At 37.9% G+C, this 20,375-nt stretch overlaps 2 protein-coding genes across 2 annotated transcripts in view; both read right to left on the bottom strand.

The window, feature by feature from the left end:
- Nucleotides 1–2,094: 2,094 nt before the first annotated feature.
- Nucleotides 2,095–20,375, bottom strand: part of LOC124161406 — a 31,589-nt gene continuing 13,308 nt past the window's right edge. The window contains exons 2-5 of the mRNA XM_046537723.1: nt 4,140–4,253; nt 3,905–4,058; nt 2,267–2,391; nt 2,095–2,182 (exon numbers count right to left, since the gene is read on the bottom strand). Of these exons, the coding sequence (XP_046393679.1) occupies nt 2,095–2,182; nt 2,267–2,391; nt 3,905–4,058; nt 4,140–4,253 (481 nt within the window). The remainder of the gene's footprint in view (nt 2,183–2,266; nt 2,392–3,904; nt 4,059–4,139; nt 4,254–20,375) is intronic.
- LOC124161043 lies at nt 7,696–13,619 on the bottom strand. The gene is made up of 4 exons (XM_046537197.1): nt 12,887–13,619; nt 11,997–12,289; nt 10,708–10,918; nt 7,696–7,896 (listed from the first exon to the last, which is right to left on the bottom strand). Exons 1-4 carry the CDS (start codon nt 13,350–13,352, stop codon nt 7,766–7,768), a joined length of 1,101 nt encoding a protein of 366 aa, XP_046393153.1. The 5' UTR covers nt 13,353–13,619; the 3' UTR covers nt 7,696–7,765.

Raw genomic sequence — 20,375 nt, 5'->3', positions numbered from 1 at the left:
CTTATTCTTTCATTATAAGACCAATTTCATTGTATTTCATCATTTTTTAATTTGAATGAAACTTCATTGTATTCCATCTGGTTTATTTACCCGTCAGCATAAGTTTTTCCCAACTCATTTTGATTTTGAGCCTCACATTCCTTGCACGTCAAGATTAACAAAACCGTATAGAGCTTTCTCTTGATTAACCCTCATACCATACTCCTTGAATGCTTAATATCTAACACATTCACTATTGCCTACAGCCCTCTTAATGCCTGATCATCCACAAACCTCTCTGATTCAAAGATCATTCCCTACACTTAAACTCTTTTCCCAATTCATTCCACGCCTCTTCTACCATCTCCGCAGCATACATGTTAAAAAGCATTGGCAATAGTGGACAGCCTTCCCTCACTCCTTGGCCAATTCTTTTAATGCCATTTTGTAAAGATATTGCTTTGTATTAGGGTGGTTTCCTATTATTTTTTTATTGCCTAAATCGAAAGATTATTACTCCTGGAGTACATAATTCACGCATTTAGAATTTTAAATGACTATATCTATTTTTCGCGATTAAATGAAGAGTGAAAAATTTCAAGCGTGTGAAATCCCAACTGCTAAGTATGAATGCTGGAAAAACTCCGTGTGACATCGTTCTGGTTCACGCTGCCACAAGTGAGGTGACCTTGGGGCGAGGCTTTAAGCGCTGATACGATGCAGGATGCTAGCAGGTAGCAGAGTACCCTGCTAGCTGGTAGGTAGCTGGCTTAAATAAGGATTATTAATACCTTATCAAACGAAGAAAACTTTCCGACCTTAGCTAGTTTTTATAGGTGATTATTAAGACATGTTTCCCTGAGCTCTGTGCCTCATGCATGCATTGGTAATCTCAGACGATGTAAAACTCCTATCTACTCGTATAGAAACTCTGTCCCTGTGACGTCACGTGGAGTGGCATCGCATGGGCGCCAATCTGGCCTTTTTCAAATGAGGATAAAATTGCCATTCGTCTAAACCGGCATTTCAAAAACCAAATGATTTGTATATTATGAATACACTAATGGTGGGTAACGAATCGCAATCAATGCCTTTTGTTTACTTTGATGAAGGAAACTACCCTAATGGGCCTTGGCATGTTGATAAATAAATATGAAATGCTTGCCCAACCTTATTCTTCATCCAATACTCTCCCTCCCAGTCTGTGCCATAAAAAGATTATAAATGCCTATCCCTCTAACCTACATCTATTTTCTTAAGAATGTACATTAACTTTACCAAGTCCACTCCATGAAATGCTTTTTCAAAATTCAAAAATCAGGCAAATACGTCCTGGTTATATTATAGGTTCCTCTCCACTAGGGTCTGCATTACTACTACCACATCAGGAGTTGATTTCCTGAACTCATTGTCACCCAAACACTTGCCCTTGTCTCCATTAATTTAATTAAAATTATCATCTAGACCAATCAAACCTTCACCTACCGAGATTCCTACCTACCCCTAGATTTTTAGAATTCTACATGGGATATTGTCCATGCCCACTGATTTTCTTCCCAACCTTCAAATTTTATTAAAACACTCCAGGGAGTTCTAGAAACCACCATGAAAAATTACAAAGGCTTGATTTTTTTTCACAACATTTTGATAAAAAAGCTCAGTCTGAAGACATACTAGTCTGATCAAGCTGAAGTTTTGTAGGGGTCATAGAACCAACTGCCAAAAAATTGAATGCTGCAGACCAATCTTAAAAAATATAAGGTTTTTTCAATTCCAGCCACTATACATTCCATCCAGCAAAAAAGAAAAAGTTATCACACTCCACTTCCTGTCTTTCCTTCCTTATATTCTCATTTTGAAAAAAGCACCATATAGTCCCCCTCCAAATATAGTCCCCCCCCTAATTTTGAGGCTTCAGCTTCGGGAAAATTTTAAGAAATACGTTTGAATATAGTCCCCCCTTCACTTTTATCATGGGTATTTTTGGAAAAAAAGGGGGACCATATTCAGACAAATACGGTATCTGGATACGATAAAAGCCTTTCCAAAACCTTCAACAAAGGACACCACCCACAAAGTAACAGAATTAAAATAATTTAAATTGTTCAATAAAACTCACTCAGATTTGTCAGGATATTTGTCCTTCAGCAGATTCAATTCATCAATCAGCTCCTTTGATTGACTAGGAGTACATTGACTCCAACTACAAGGAGGAGAATCAAAGAATGTTGAACAATGCAACTCCATCAGTTAAGGGTTAAAACAATAAAATAGAATGGATACTCACAACACATTTTCAATGGGAGATTCTCTAATAATCTTTTGTAGAGAACAATCTTTGGAATGCAGATTAGAGATTGATAAAAACCAAGAGAATTCTTCCTGTTTCTCTGGACTGATGGAAAAATATGCCTAAACATGGAGAGAACTTCGTATTAGTTAAGACACTGTTTTATTTCGCCTTCAATATCATTATAATGATGAAAACTAATGCCAGTATCTAAATTATGGTACAAAACCAGACTATCGACTCCCATTAGGCAAAATTTAAAATGGTTTTGACGACTTCTACATGCTAGATCCATCACGTAGAACGTGGCCCACTCTAAATTTGAGAAATGATGAAAAGTCACCAAAAATGCACTCCAATCAAATAGGAAAGCTGGTAGTGTTACAAAAAAAGGAACATGCTAAGGACAGGTATGAGTAATGGAAACTGACAAAAAATGAAACAAAATGGTTACTCATCAGAAAGAGGAAGAGGTATGTGTGCTTCATAGCAAGGTTGCATTGTTATCAGCGGAAAATTGACAATTGGTGTAAAAAAGTTAGGGATAAAAATGGAGGGATGATGAATGAAAAAGAAGAAGCTCAGAACAGGTTGAAAGAGTAGGGGACAAGTCAGGATGGCATTGGAATTTGAGGAAAAAGAGAGAGGATGTGGACAACATCCTATTGGAGAATATGAAGAACTTAGGTATGGCTGGGAGGAGAAGGTTTCCCAAACCTATCCATCAGTTATATGAATAGGAGACTTGACCCACACATTTTTGTGAAGACATTTCTAATGCAGAAGAAAAAGGAGAAAGCCAAGGAATGCACACACTATAGGACAATTAACCAAACACTGCAAGTGGTTAGAGTTGGTATTCATGTTGGAACTATTGGACTCTCCATTCTATTCTTCTATGGATGTAGTCTATATCTTATATTCATGTTCCATAAAATTAATGGTCCTAAAATCTTCAGTTATCAATTCCAATATTTTTCATTGATAAGAACTTTTGAGATCTTGAAGAGTCTTGAAATTTCTCCCAATAACTGCATTTTACAGACGATTTTTTGTGGAGCAGGACAGAAGTCTTCTTTCCAAAACCTTCATTCAGCAGTGTACTTAGAACCTTCACCAAGTACAACATTTACCGACCTTGAAATACAGTAGCAGATTTATAATCTGGTAATCTAAATATTGGAATGATCTAAAAAATGGAAGGTTATCCAGAGTTTTTCAAAATTTCTATTCTTAAGGTTGCATTGCTGAAAATATGATTATGTAAGTGGTTTAATTGCCATCTCACAATCAGAGTGTCTTCACACATAGGCGGATCCAGGGGGGGGGCACGGGGGCACGTGCCCCCCCCAGACCCTCAAAAATATGCATGATTTTTAATACGGTCCCATTATCATTGCGTTCGTTTTGTATTACGAGGTATCCTTGTGCCCCACCCAGAACAAAATTCTGGATACGGCCTTGCTTGTGCCCCTCCCAGAAAAAAATCCTGGATCCGCCCCTGTCTTCACACTACATAATCCCATAAGAGCTATTCAACAAATGCACCGCAAAAAAATGTAGTTTCACAGATTTTTTTTTAATTTGCAAGGCACACACAGATCAAGGGTTAAGCAAAAGGAAATGAAGTCTTACCGCATATTTCCTTTGTGCCTGTATGATTTCCTCTTGAAAATGCATCATTCCTTTCTTTTCTTGACGCAGTTCTTTATGGTGATAACAAAATTTTGGTATTGATGTAAGAGCAGCATCGATACATTGAATATGGTGATCTGCTTGAGCCTCCAACCTAAAATAATATCCCAATCATTTGACACCATTCATTATTGATATAAGAATATTAAAAAAAAGCGATTAACATTCCACTCACCCAAGTAAGGTGATATCGTCTAATGCATACTCATTAGGTCTTGTCTCCCGTTGTATATCTTTTATCAATTTTTCCTTCTCCAACATTTGTGTACAAAATTTCCCATATTCATTTCTGAAATGAAGATAATGTATGCATTATTTTTTTGTTTAACAAACTTTTAACCGTCAAATATCATTTGTTGAACACAATAAGACAAGGACCTGAAAAATTAACTTTTCCTACAATGAATGAACAAACTTTAAGATCAATTTTTAAAAAATATCATGAAAATGCTGGTTTATTGTATAAAATCTGTCAGGTCTATGTTCTCTCAGAGCAGTTTTGATAAATTTTGTAGCTTTTTATTTCATCAGATAGTGCATTATTTCTTTCTGTGCTGTATTCCAAACGCTCACAGTGAATTCAAGGTGTGGCCTGGAGGGTGTGAAATAGCATCTTATTAAATTAAACTACTTTCACATACTTAATGCACAGTGGTGGCACTAATGATAGCATTCTACCCCTCTCCCCCCTCTCCGCAAAAATTTTTGTGGAGCCCCTCCATAAACTATGTCTACATAAACGGAAATGAATTAAAGGCTTCCTATTCTGTATAAAACCTTCATATGTTTTTATAATTAAGAAATTGTAGTACTACACAGCATCATAAAAGTTGAACACGTTCAATTCTATCATAAACAATGGTCTTCTTTAGGGATTTTAAATTTTTTTGAAAAGTCACACTACTTATACAATGAAAAATTAAAAAATTATATCACCAAACTCACCCATTTTCAAAACACCACAAAAGTAAACTATACAAGAAATGTTCTCGACCTAGACAGAATTGACAGTTCGCTCCACTTTCACAATTTTTCCGCACGTATTTATAAAATTTGTTTTCAATTGGTGATGAGTTTGTAAAATATGTTACAGAGAGTTATTTTAAATAACCAAACTTATCTATCAAACAAAGTTTATTCTTTGAATTTGTCTAAGCCCAATCTCCTCTTTTTCACAGCTAAGAACTTTTCAACCACTTCGTTGATAATGATTTCCATAGTTTCTTCATGTTCAATGCAGTCACTCAACCAAGTTGAGTCATGGTATTCCTCAAGTATGACTTAATTAATTTAAGTTTAGAAAACTTCTCTTGGTCATAGCGGTTGTAATGGGCAGAGTCAAATAAAGCTGCAATGCTGTATTCAAATCAGATAGGCAACTCATGAGGCATCTGTTGTCTTCAAAAAGCAAATTCATTATTTCTAAAATGCTTTTCTATTTTACTATTTCTTCAACCATCCGAGTTTTAAAAGATATATCTTGGTTAGGCAATTCAATAGAAAGGTCGCCAGGATACACATTTACCAGAGCCATTACTTTCCTCCATTATTGTTTCATGAGTCAATTTAATTAAATTCTGAGGCATGAGAAATGAAAACCTTTCATCAATACATTGCAATCCTTCAAATCTATTTGTAACTGACCAATGACAGTATCTAGTGCTGCATTGAAAACTTTGACTTCAAATGATATTGCAGGGTTGCCAAAACGTGATCAACGTATAACTCATCAAAAAGCGTTTAGCAATTTGCTTCCATTCATTTTTTAAGTTACCAATAACACCTCATGAATGGGTAACTGCTTTAATAAAAAACCTGAGATAGTCTTTTCTGACCGCTTTTAACGAATCACTAGCATGCCTGAGAAACTGCCACACTCTGCCTAAGCCTGAATTAGGCCCCTGTAGCACTTTGGAATTCAAATTCACATTTTCAAAAACCTCACTTTCAAGATGAATTACAAGAATAAAATCAAAATTTTCCAAGTGGTTTTCTGCCTCTCGTTTCTTAAGGTCTGGTTACACGGTACATTAACACGTGCAAGTTAATATACGTTTGCGTGAATGATTTTGGTGGACCGGAACGGAACATGTATGAATGCATGAACCAATAATTAGAACAGGTTCCATTTTCTGTGCATGCATTCGCACAAGTTGGGTAAATAAAAAAAAGTTGGGTTGGGCTTTTATTCCACAAAAAGAAAATCTACTAACAGCACAGAATTTCGACATAGAAGTACGGAAAAAAATTATCAGAACTTCCACCTGGAGTATGCTTCTCCATGGAAGTGAGGTATGAAATGAAGGGTGGAGGCTTTTGAAATTTGGGGCAACAGAAGAATTATGAGGATCAAATGGATCGACTGAGGAATGAGGACATTTTTAGGAGAGAAGAGAAGCCTTATGAAAACCACACTGACACGTGGATGGCAAGAACAGAAAAAGAAGACCTCAAATAAAATATAAGGAGCAGGTAAAGAAGAATGTGAAAAAGAAGGAATACGTAGGTGTGAAAAGATAAGTTGATAGGAGAACTCTATTCTAGACCGGACTGATGATGATGAAAAGAAAGGTAATTCTTAATGTGGTCTTATATGCAGCTAAATTACATCTTACCCTAAAAATGATGAAGTCACAATGGAAAAATTACAAGTCCAAATGATGAAAAAATATCCCAGTAGAATATCATTTAGCACTATTTCATGAAATGGCTTAGTGTGTGCAAGTCCTTAGTGTGTGCTACTATGATCCACAGGGATATCATGCAACAGCAAGTTTTATCTCTACGTTCCCATGTGGAAAAATCCTGGTACTGGGCCAGTATTGGCCCAGTACTGGGAAACTTCCAAAATTGGCAAGAAAATGCCAGTACTGGGCCGGTTTCCGGCCGGTACTGGGCTGGTTCTGAGCCGGTACCGGGCTGGTTCTGGCCCGGTACCGAGCCAGTACCGGGCCGGTTCTGAGCCGGTACCGGGCCGGTTATTGGCCGGTACCGGGCTGGTTCTGGGCCGGTACCGGGCCGGTTCTTGGCCGGTACTGAGCCGGTTCTGGCCCGGTACCGGGCTGGTTCTGGCCCGGTACTGGGCCGGTACCGAGCCAGTACCGGCCCAGTCTGAGCCGGTACCGGGCCGGTTATTGGCCGGTACCGGGCTGGTTCTGGGCCGGTTCTTGGCCGGTACCGGGCCGGTTCTTGGCCGGTTCTGAGCCGGTTCTGGCCCGGTACCGGGCTGGTTCTGAGCCGGTACCGGGCTGGTTCTGGCCCGGTACTGAGCCGGTACCGGGCTGGTTCTGGCCCGGTACTGAGCCGGTACCGGGCTGGTTCTGGCCCGGTACTGAGCCGGTACCGGGCTTGTACCGGGCCGGTTCTTGGCCGGTACTGAGCCGGTACCGGGCTGGTACCGGGCCGGTTCTTGGCCGGTACTGAGCCGGCAACGGGCTGGTTCTGAGCCGGTACCGGGCCGGTTCTTGGCCGGTACCGGGCTGGTTCTGGGCCGGTACCGGGCTGGTTCTGGGCCGGTTCTGAGCCGGTACCTGGCTGGTTCTGGCCCGGTACCGAGCCAGTACTGAGCCGGTACCGGGCCGGTTCTGGCCCGGTACTGGACTGGTTCTGGGCAATCACGGTAATAGTCGCAGGAAACATGCATGGTCATCCTAATGTAACATGGTAATATTTGATCTAGAGTACTGAAATGACGCAAAAATTCTTAAATTATTGATTTATTTCTCATAATGAAAATGAATACAGATAAAACAATTAAGCATGACAATATTTTTAAAACTAATAATAATTTGCACTTGTAAATTACACATTTTGTCTTGGAGTGGCCTTTCCCGCTTTTCTAATTTCGCACAATCTAGTGCACAACTGCTTTTTCACATAGCTGTGATGTTCTACCTTTAAATTTCCTTCTTTGGCATAGTGTTCCGCAAATTCTGAAAATGAAAGATGGAGAAAGCATAAAACATTGAAATACATCCATCCTCTCCATTAATTTACTATCACTATTGTTTTGACTTGAATTGCTTCATTACTATAGAGAACATTGTGTATGCAATAACCAACGAAACAATAACTAACCTGTAATTATACTGTCCAAAGCTTAATCGGCCCTAAGCAAAGTAGTAGAAGTTTATAAAAGTCCGTTTTTTAGACTAAGACCTTGAAGGTGATTCATCAAAGCACCAGTGATGGCATGTGTGGCCCGGCCATCAATAGGATTATAGTTATTTTAAAGGACTTAAAAAAATTTGAATTTTTAACCCTAGAACGACGGACTGAGTCCAATGGGTTCTTTCAAAACTACCAACTGGGTCCAATGGACCCAGTTGGTAGTTTTGAAAGTTTATGATTACATATTTCAAAAATGCAGGAAACTCATTTTGACGCCGTGACTTTTCCTAAATATATGTCCTCTAAAACATAGCAAGAAATAATGAGAATGGGCTCATAACATTTTATAGTATACTTCAAAGTTACATAGTGGACGGACTGGGTCCATTGGACCCAGTCGACTATTTTCAATGCTATGGATAATTCATTTCAACTTATCAGCAATTTTCTTATTTACTTTGCATTTTCGGGAGTTTCAATGTTTATGGAGTTATAAACAAAGTCGTAGGCGATACCAATTACCAATTAATGGGCAATTTTTATGGATTGGCTTGAAGCCTTTCATATGCTCTTACAATGCCACATTCAGAGTGGTACGGTCAGAAACATGTATCCACATCGTTTCGTAATGGGTAGTATTTGTAACTTTCTCTGGTTTGACGAATACAGTGTGAATTATCTACATTCAGTCCCAAAATCCGTCAGTTTTATATGTGAGACTGTTCATCGAGCGTCTGCGGTGCTTTCGTGGTGGTCAGTCAGAAGTTACGCTCGCTAGCTGGAGTGGTCTTGCTGCCTGCCGACATTTGCTGTTATTCCAACTAACTGAAGGCATTGAAGAATTTGAATACCATCATTGCATCTTGATGCCGTGCATGGCAAGTACAAACCTTTATGGATTATATCTATCAGTATTTACCTCATTTACCAAATCGTTTACTCCTTAGATGGATTAGTTAGAAGAAGTGGCGTATTGATTTTCATCTACTATGATATACAGCAATTTTATTATTCCTATCATTACCAGATGCTTGGTGGCACCAAATTTTGTGTAGTGAGGTACTGATGTGACTGAATTCATAGAGGGACTATTTATATATTTACTGTGTAGTTGAGGAGGTAAGAAGTCGGTGTCGCCCTTTGGATATTACAGTCAAAATAACTATCAAGATATTTTTGAGGTAATAATGAAAAAGCATTTTTTAATAACTGTAAAAATTATCTGTTCTAGTAAAATTATTGAGCTCTTCGAATTGCTTGATGATATCAGAAACATAATATGAGACAGTGCTTTGCTAATGTTTACCTAAATTCATAACTAAGGAGTAGCACGAACAATGTTATCTTCCATTTATATCTAAGTAAAGTTTGGAATGAAAAATCGATCAATTTCATTGTCACTTTATCCACAGGCTTGCTAATAGTGACACAAATTTGGAGTGTGTTCATCTAAAGATTGCAGAAGGACGTGTTCAGCATCTAAACACACAGCGCTGACAGGAGGAGGGTAGTAGTGACTCCAGTGGAGTCTAAAATGTTGAATGCAGATGGAGAAGAACTGAACTGTGGGCTATTTTTCTTCATCTTGCTGAGAAGATGATAGAAATACGAAAATGGGGAATTCCTGTCGGGAGGAAATTTTTATTTCCCGCAATCTGAAAGAGGAGTGGTAAACAAAACCTCATGCCAACAACGCGGTGTAAACCCGGAAAACCATCACCAATCAACTAACCGCAGAAGCCTCCGTAATAATTTAAAACCTCATGCCACTAAAAAGGGTAGAATGCGAAGGCGTAATATATTGCATCATATCCTGTGCGCTGTGCGAAATTTTTATTCTGCCTTCTGCTCTTTTGCTAATTTTGCGTCCTAACGTCTTTGATGTTGTTAGAAAATGGACCACTATTGAAATGCATAAGCTTTGTAGAATGAAGAAAATGACTCTGAAATAAATAAGGTTCTGGGATTTCTAATATCAATCGTTTTTAAAAGTCAAAAATGAAAATGTTTCACAACTTTGGAGTAAACTAGACGGGCAACCAATATTCAACAGTATTATAGAGTCAAAATAATACTGTGGGTTATTCGATTTGATAATGCAACTGAAATGAGGAAAAATGGAGGCGAAGATAAGTTGCAGACTATTGGAGAGATATTTGATGGGCAGAATGAATATTTGAAATATGCATTTCTGCCAGGATCCTATGCCTGATATTTACATAAACCCCCCACCCCGCTCGCAGGAAACTTGCATGGTCATCCTAACGTAACATTGTAATATTTGATCAAGAGTAATTAAGCATAATAATATTTTACAATAAAGCATAATAATATTTAACACTTATCAATTACATATTTTGTCTTACAGTGAAGACACTGAGTCCAACACCAGACTGTAAAGTTGAGGGATAAAAAATATTTACACAATACTAACACCTTGATTTGATAACCGTTGTATTATCATGGAAATAGTATGGCTGAATCATAAGTTTAGTCAGTATTTTCCTGATTGTTTATGCACTTATATGTTTTATAAAATGTGCTGTTCCTATGTTTATGAGCTAAAATACCGATGACAACATTGAAACACCATCTAACTTTTATTCTAATAGTAATATCCACAACTAACTCACCTAACACTGCAGCAAAGCCTGTCATGTCCAGCCCTTGCCGGTCTCCACCAGAGCGTTTGCCCAGTAGACTACAAGTCTTTAAGGCTTCTTCTTTAAAAACGCCTTCCATGGCATTCCTCGCCAACTGAGTATGGGTTCTGCTGTAACTCAAGATCCTCTGCTTTACAGCCCTGTGCACATACACATTGTAGGAGTCGACGAGTTTTGTTACCTGCAACACAAATAGATATGATTCAATCGTATTAAAATGGAGCGATTTTTTAAACTTAAAATCTGAAAATGAAAAGTTATTCAATGAAAAGCTAGAGAATGTACTGTATATTATGCTATGGATCAATCAAATACATCCATGGTACAAATCAAATACATCACCAAATACATTTAAGTAGGCTATCTTATACCCCTGTCAACCCTAACCCGCACGGTCATGCCGGTAAGGAAAAAAAATGTTAACTCCATCCATGAGCCGTTTCTCTGGCTCCCACTGGCTTGCAGCAATCGTGTGGGACCCCTTCTACTGCAGGGGGAAGATTTTAATTGACTACATTTACAGTTGGTCATGTTGGTGACTTTTTTCTGAGATCCTTTTCGAACTCCTTTGTTGATCTAAGGTAAGTTGGAATTCATTTATGCTTATAATAGTTATATTTTAGTGCTTAGTTTAATCAATTATTTAAATGTCAATTGCTGTTGTTGTTCACTCCTGTGCCTACTACGATATACCGCGAAATACTTATTTTCGATAAAAAATGTACCTGCACGATTGAGTTGGTTTGGGCTTAAATATGACTTAGGATCATGATATATTTTCTTCAAAGATAAGATGAACATGTCAAGAAAAAACCTGAGAGAAACTTTGGGTTGAGTTGGAATATTATATAGTTATAACTCCTTGCCTCATCCCCCCTATGGCCTTGACAGCAAGTTTTTGTAATACTTTTCTGTCGTGCTTGCACCCAAACCCACACAGGTGTGGATTTTTCCTGATTACACACTTACTGCCTAACCCACACAATTGTGTGTGTACCTTTCCAGGATAACTGTTGGCCTGAAAATTATTTCTTCACCTGAAGACTAAAAATAGGGTCTGTCAACCAGAAAACGCGTAAGTTTGTTAAAATAAAAAAAATCTCGGGTGGAAAGGTATAAATTATAAATTTTGTTTTTAAATCACTGCCATCATAATTTCCCTTCTTCATCTACTTTCCTCTGCATCACCATGAAAACAAATGTGACATCTTCAACATACTAGACAGCCAGTAAAATGGTAATTATATTTATGTACTTACTCCATCATCACTCCGCTTGTACTTAAGTTGTGTTGATACATTGGCCTCCTGCCCATCATGTTCCTCTTTGTGCTTCTCATCCGCATGTTCATTTCGAAAAATCAGAGGTTCAAAGACCCCCTCCGATGACATGGATCCTTCGGCATCATCTATTGCTTCTGGTATAATGAAAGTATCTTCATCCTTGGAGATCCTTTTATTTTCAGCAATAGGCTTTTCAGTAACTGCCGACGAAGACCTTTGTTTAAGGAAGTTGGCAACATCCTTCACCTCTTTCAGCCATCGAGATAACTCTGAAAAATTCAAATTATGTTAAATTCATACAATAAACATGCATTTTGAAGTAATCACAGTAAGGATTGAAACCAAAACTTGCTGTTTTTGCCAGTCTGAAATATTGCATATCTATAGTTGCATGTGCATTCTGAGGCTAAACCGTTGAAAAATGTTTAATGACAACATCTGTTTACATAAACAACTCAGCATCTTTCATTCAAAAAGTACATTTATCCAAAAGAACTTTGAAGGTTACTAAGAGGGATTTCAGAAAATCAAACCATTTTCAGAGAGAAATTGTTACACTATACATCTATATTTCGATAGAGCATGAAATAATATGTTTGAGGGAAATGCATAGATATAAATGGCCTTAAGGCATATCACTCAACAGAAGGCATGCAAAATGATTTTACGGTATTTATATTTACAACAGGCATACTTTTTTTAATATTACAAAGAGCTGTTGCCCTATGTTTAATGCAATAAAAACTTTAAGTAAGTGACTACTTCAAATCAAACAAGGGCTAACACAAAAATTTAAGGAAAAAAACTGGAAATAAAGAAAGCTAGTTTAGTGTTGTAGTCTATATTAGAATCGTATAATACCATACCTATGGCTTCATCCCTCTCTTTTCTTAGCTTCTTAATAACCCTTTGCTGCCGGTCAATTTCTTTTTCTTTTTTCTCGCATTCATGGCATTTTAGTGCAGCTCCTTGCGCAACCACTTCGACGTTAGATGTCGATTGCAAACCTTCACTTTTTTCTGGAGAAGTGGTTCTTTGTTTCTTCCTTGGGGAAAAACGAGCAGGTAGAGAGCTATTAAATCGTAATTTTTTATTAATCAATTTGGCTGTTTTTAGATCCTCTAATTTTTTTGCTTCTTTCAAATTTATTTTCTTCTCTCTTGTGTCCTCATCCCTTATGTCTTCACTATCGTCGGATTCTGAGGTTAAAACCTTAGGAATTTTGTTTCTGAGGCCTTTGCCTAGTTTGATCTCCGTCGGCGATAACGTTTGCTGCGCTATATATTTTTTCTCCATCTCCAATATCTCTTGTTTATTATCTAGAACAAGCATAATAACAGTAATTACTCAAGTGTACAAGAACTGGCGTTAAGTCTAACCCTATGAAATATGATGTTAAGACTTCATATTGCCCGAAATCGTTAACTTAGTTCATGCATTCGCACGTTCCGTTCCAGTCCACAGATATTATTCACGTACATTAACTTGTACGTGTAATTGTACCGTGTATAAACAGGCCTTAATAGCATTATTCCCCAAACTAAATGGTTTGCATTATTTTAGAGTAATGGCTAATTTTAAGTTCGGGCCCGTTGGCCGGCGAATGCATTTGCTGTAGTGATGGGTCGATCATGAACGATTCGATCAAAAAGATTGAATCACTAGGTGAATCAAATGACTCATGATTCATTTCGTTAAACAAGTCGATCATCAATCATCAATCACTCCGACTTCCGGTTTCATATCAATCATCTCGGTTTCCGGTTTGATTCAAAATTTGGAACGACCGATGCTTAATCTCTTTTCGTCAGGGCAGAAATAGTTGTGATAAAATTAAATACTATGTTAAGAAGAACTGGATACTTGTGTAATCTTTTTCTTAAATGTTTTCCAGCAGTTATCAGTATTAATAACACCAATACACGTAAAAGGAAAATATTAAGATGAATCCTGTAGGAGAACGCTAAGAAGTAGGAGTTAAAGCTGGTTATATTTTATTGTGCCGTTCATAAAATTATCCTGCAGATCAGATTCATGCATGCGTGTGTGGTGTATTTTGTGTTATATTTTGATCAACTATAGTTAGAAATTATTTTATTAGTGTTAAGAAACTGTGGCAGTTTCGCCTTCCCAAATATTTTCATGACACTGCTTCCTTCATTTTTGCAATCTAATTTACTCATCTAGGAATTCACAATTGAAATAGTATATGAAATGATAATATGGATAGCAATCAGCGTTACCAATGCTCTTCGCAGATGAGGCAGTATTTATTCGATTATTCAAAGTGATTTATTACATCCATTGATTGAGTCTTTTCGATCTTGATTCCTTTTGAGTCTTTTCGATCATGATTCCTTTTGAGTCTTTTCAATCATGACTCCTTTGAGTCTTTTCGATCACAGTGATTGAATCTTGATTTGAGTCTTTTCGATCATAGTGATTGAATCTTGATTTGAGTCTTTTCGATCATAGTGATTGAATCAATTGATTGAATCACTTATGTGACTCGAGTCAAAATGATTGAATCACTAAAATGATCGACTTTGCCATGGCCAACTCTAATACAGGCCGGAACATGCAATTTGGCGACAGCGCTTTACGTGACGTCAGGGGTCCTACTGCCTGGGGTCCGGTGGATCGGCCTCTCAGCTGTTGACGTTGTGTGATGTAAATACGAATGGACATCCGTTCACCCTCCCTAAAGTTAAGATAAAAACTATGGTAGGGTTGAGTTATTCGAGTGGTTGTATTTCGTATTATAACAGCTGTTTATTAAAAGTAATCGTGAGAACTAATAACAAGGCAAGGGATACGAGATTATGCACGGAAATATATTTAAGTACCGCGATCGACGACCCAGAAATTCAGACCAAGAAGGAAATACCGCTTAGATTACCGCTTAACCCATTGGTTGTTTATATAGAATAGCACCCTATAAAATTTATTGACTTAGAAATAAAGAGCGGCTTTAAAATAAACATCATTTCACCTCCCTGAATAACCTAATAAATTAACATGTTAAAAAGTAATGCGTTATTTTATAGCACCTTTCGCCACGGTATTTCAGGAGAGAAAAAAATGTATGACGTTTAACAACATTTATTTAAAATAAAAATCAGATATATACATTATCCGGTAAACATTTCATATTGAAGAGGTCAAACAACATAGCAAACAACCTCACAATGTCACAAGGCATGGCCATCAAAGCATAAATATTACTCCAGAAAGTGGAATAAATAAAAGCTGCCACAGGTTCTTAATTTCAATTTCAGCCGGAAACAACCTCCATAGATCGTGCCATTTGAAGTTCACCGATGAACCGTCACCAGCAACAGCTATCAGTTTCACAGGCACCACATTATCTGATGGAAAAATTTGATGAAAAAAACATGATTAGTACAAATGTAAGGGCTAATTAGAAAACTTTATGTGATATAACAAAAAAAACTAGTCTTAACATTCTATGTATTAGACAAAAATGTGTAAAAAATATGAAGCCATAAGGAAGATAAATATATTGTCAATCTAATATTTCTAAACACCAAGACCAGTATAATGAAATAATAATGACTTCCGAATTGGAGAAATGTCTCAACAAATAACATTACACTACCGTATAACTCAATACTGATTAAAATCAAATCAAATTTTACAAACGAAAGGAAATTATTGAATTAATCTCGATAATGGTAGCCACACCAGGTTCTTAATAATTGATTATAAGACCAAATTTTCAAAGTTCACTCTAAAGGAAGTTTTAGCTGCAGAGAAAATTATTATGTTGTTCTAAATACCACATATATACATAATTTCACTCAGCACTCATGGATTTTCCAATATACCTACTGTATTGGAAGGCGGCTAGACGTCAATTTACTAAGTCTTTTCAATATGAGAACTTGTATCGTCATTTCCTCAGTAGTTCTTTCATGTTCTCACTAATTCATACAATATTCGTTCATTTCATCTCCAAGAAATAATTCATATTTAATTATTTCCACAGATTTTCATGCTTCACTGATCACAATAAGGAGTTTTACCTGCAATACAAAGATGGATTAGTTCAAAAATACCACGCATATATGATATCACTCAGTACCCTTGGATTTTCAACATACCTAGAGTATAGTACGGCAGATAAATATCAATTAAGGTACCCTTATCGATACGAGAACAAATATTGACATTTCATCAATGTTCTTTCATGTTCCACTGATTCATAAAATATTTGTTGATCTCATTTCCAAGATCTTATCTACTTATGTTCACAGGTTTTCATAGATCACTGATCACAACAAGAAGTTTTACCTGGAAGGGAAAGACGAATTAGTTCAAAATACCACTTATATATTCCATATCACTTAGTAGCAATTGATTTTCCAATGTACCTTCAGTATTAGAAGGCGGCCAGATGTCAAATTAGCATGTCTTTCGGAAATAAAGATATATATTGTCATTTCATCAGCAGTCTTTTCATGTTCCACTGATTCATACAATATTTCCTGATTTCATTTCTTAGAAGTACAACTCATCTACTTATGTTCACAGATTTTCATGGTTCACTGATCACAATAAGAAGTTTTAAGAAGAGAGGGCCTGAAACACTGTGGGAGTAGCACCAGGGGACAACTTTAGGCGATCTAACTCGTAACTTTTCACTCCACCGTTCTTATTCATGTAAGTTACTCGGTGTAGGATATCCCGCTCAGCAAAATGCTTGACGCAAACTGTTGCGCTTGAAGAAAGATTCCAATCCTTCCGAGGGATATTATTCAGCCACTTCTGTCTACTGCGTTCAACTTTGGTGAACTGGAGGGCAAGTCGGTAACTTGGGGCGCCTCGTTTGGGAGAGAGAGTTGTCGCCCAAAATTGTCTCCCCACCCAAGTCCGTAACTCGGTAGAGAGAACTGTTTCTCCCGTTCGGATGGGAGAAAACTCTCTCCGATGGGTAGTATGAAAAATTTCTAAGGCGAATCTGATATTGGAGCTTGATTTATCGAAAAATTAACCGTGTGCAATTTTAAAATGTTTTTAATTTTATGTCAAACTCATCCATGCAAATATTTTCTAAATTAAATGCATAATAACGTCATTATGACTTACTAAAGTCGGGACTACTTTTTTGACCGCGCGCAGTGATTCCTCGCATGCAAGCGGCTGCAAGGCTAAATCCAAGTGCCCTTAAATTTTGCTTGTCACCATGTAAATTCTTCATTTCGTATCAATTACAACCTCATTGAAAATTAAGAGTATATTTCTAATGTGAATACAGCTTTTGCTCGCTGCTTGCAGATTTGTGCAAACATCTTTTGTGCCAAACTTGTGTTATTGTCAATGTGACAACTCCCGTAAATCATCTGCTGATAATCACAGTGCCAGTGGTTGCAATGTACAAAAATATCGGCTAAGAGTTGTAATTATCAGTGCTCCATCGTGATTGAATTGTAAGCAGTGTTATTACCATATCGATTAATGTCTGACAGCAATGTAAACATTGTCAGTGGCGTGTTCACCTCCGTTGTTCATCGTATAGGTACATTGACATTTCACGATCAAGCTATCAAGATCAAAGCTGTGTGTGAAGTTTCTTTTTCTAGTATATTAACGAATAATAGTCAGAAAAGTCACCTGTGCCTCTTTCGTGGGCTAATTTCTGGCTTTAAATCAGTGAATTAATAGTTGTTTTTATCATAACGAGCTTAGTGATTGTAAGTTGTTCGTGATGAATAAAAGAGTGGAAGTGATTTCCAGTTTTTTATATATTTTATTTGCCTATGTCTCACTTTATATTTACGGTGTGTGCTAGTACTTAGTTTGTGGATATTCATTTATTATTGAAGTACATTTATAGCTTCTGTATGTGTTGACAGCGGAACCGATTCGCGATCTCATGTTGTGTGCACACGGTTATGCTGAGCAGTCGTATTCGTGAAACCAATGAAATGGTGAAACTCTATTAAATTGTCGTGGAATAAGTTCTTTTAACAATAAGGGCATGTCTTGTGTTTCATTAACTATCTGTTGCTTTTCATAGGTAACTGTTTAGAAGTTATTTTCCATTATTTAAAGTGCTTTTCTTGCGCTCTCTGAATTAGCATTAGCTTTCTAAACCCCGCTACTTACACGAAAAGAATTCAGAGCTACAGATAATTGTTATTTCATAGGATTGCGGTGTTTTTGTCTGCTATTGAGGCTCTCCAGCTAAGTGTTGGTGATGGATTTTCAGCAGGAAGAGAATCGGACCATCGAAGGACGGATAGGACAACCTTCTCCGCTAATGCGGCCGGAAATCTTCCTCCCTCGCCTCAAACGGTTTATTAATATCCCGCAACAATTTCTCACTGGTGTTAATTGCCCCACTTCTCTTAAATGCACCTCATATACGAGCAATAATATTCTATGGTTTGAAAGAAAACGCGCCATATTGAGGAAATACAACAAAACACTGTCGAGATACGCACTTTCTCCATGGGAGAAAGAGATACGTCGGGCTCTTGAGGGGGACGTAACTGAAGCGCCCGTCTGGGGCGCCAAAGGCGCTTGAGGAGGCTTACGGACTTGGGTCGAGAGACTAGTACTCTCCCAGGCGACAAATAGTCTCCTTTCTCCGGCGGGGCGCCCTAGAGACTTGGGGCGGGCGACAACTCTCGCGCAGGCGCTTCACGAATCTCCTTTCACCCATTTTCGGGAGAGAACAGAGTTACAGACTTGCCCTCCTGGAACACAGTCACATACCCCTTGTTTTTGGTGGATAGGTAGTTGCTTCTGCAATATGCACACAATAACGCTTGGGCCCCTTTAATGAAAACAATGGAAAGTTGCATTAATAAAGATAGTTTCGCTGATCACAGAAAAAAAGCAGTGCATTCATGATAGGTTTGGAAAATATGAATAACATCAGTACCTGGAGACATATATTAACAGAGTAAACGAGAAGCCATTCGTCGTTCAATAATATACGACGTTATTATAAACACAACTACACATAGTTATTCATAAGGCACACCAAATATAGCAATCACTGTTAACCCGAGAATAATAAAATTGTAAAAACAACGCAGCATTTATATCCCGACAAATACGCCTCGTTTCATTTGTGTACTCTCAAGGTTACTTCGTGGCCGGCCGCCAACAGACGCTATGCTTTGGATGAAATACTGTTGAATATCCACTCACAACTCACTGAGAATATCTTTAAACTATTTTACTTACCGTAAGGCAAAACAAAGTATAGAAAAATAATTCTTGTTCCCCCTTTTAAACCAGTATTGTTGCACTCACAATTCCCCACCATTTATGGCCGGCCGGCATGTGACCGCGACACTTTTGAAGTAATAAACGTGATTTTCCTCCTTCAGCTCCCAAAAATTATCTTAAAACTATTTTACGTACCTTTAGTCAATATGATATCCACAAAGGAAGTCCAGTTCTGCCTTTTTAACAAGAGATTTAATGCTTCTTCGGTTACACGGGTACTCTCCACGCATAAGTCGCCATGCTCTCAAACAAACACGATAGGACCCCGGCACAGCGTTGCCAAAATTCCATGTTCCGGCCTGTTTAAAGTTGGCCATGACTTTGCCCATCACTAATTCGCTGGCCAGTAGGCCTAGAACTTAAAAGCATTTGAATAATAGACAATAGAAGAAGTCTAAAGCCGTAACCTAAATAAAAGTTAACACTGGCACACATAGGTGAAAGGCGCAATGAAAACCACAAATCCATATTTTTCATAATGTTGAATTAGCGTATGAAGAATGATTAACATCAGTGTACTTACCACTTTTACCAACAACTCTGCCCGAGTATTCCATCACCTTCCCACCACTGCTTCTACCCTTCCACATAAATGTTACCGTCTCTGTCACTTCAGGTTCCCGATCCACTATCAATTCATTCTCCGCCCTCACTAAAACTGTAGAATCTTCATCACAATCTATTAAGTAAAACATAGCTATCTTTCTCCGCAGAACTAAATACCACAATAAACATAAATTCTATACTGAAGTCCAAACTACAGGAATAATGGCTATGGCCAGTCAATCCCAACAAATTCTCGGCTGATTCTAGCCTCCGTTATAATAATTATCTTCGATAAATGGTGTAGCTGGAGGGCAAGTCTGTAACTCTGTTCTCTCCCGAAAATGGGAGAAAGGAGATTCGTGAAGCGCCTGCGCGAGAGATGTCGCCCGCCCCAAGTCTCTAGGGCGCCCCGCCGGAGAAAGGAGACTATTTGTCGCCTGGGAGAGTACTAGTCTCTCGACCCAAGTCCGTAAGCCCCCTCAAGCGCCTTTGGCGCCCCAGACGGGCGCTTCAGTTACGTCCCCCTCAAGAGCCCGACGTATCTCT

Source organism: Ischnura elegans, chromosome 6, assembly GCF_921293095.1.
Source record: "Ischnura elegans chromosome 6, ioIscEleg1.1, whole genome shotgun sequence".
NCBI classification, from domain to species: Eukaryota; Metazoa; Arthropoda; class Insecta; order Odonata; family Coenagrionidae; genus Ischnura; species Ischnura elegans.
This window is presented reverse-complemented; position numbering and strand designations above follow the sequence as displayed.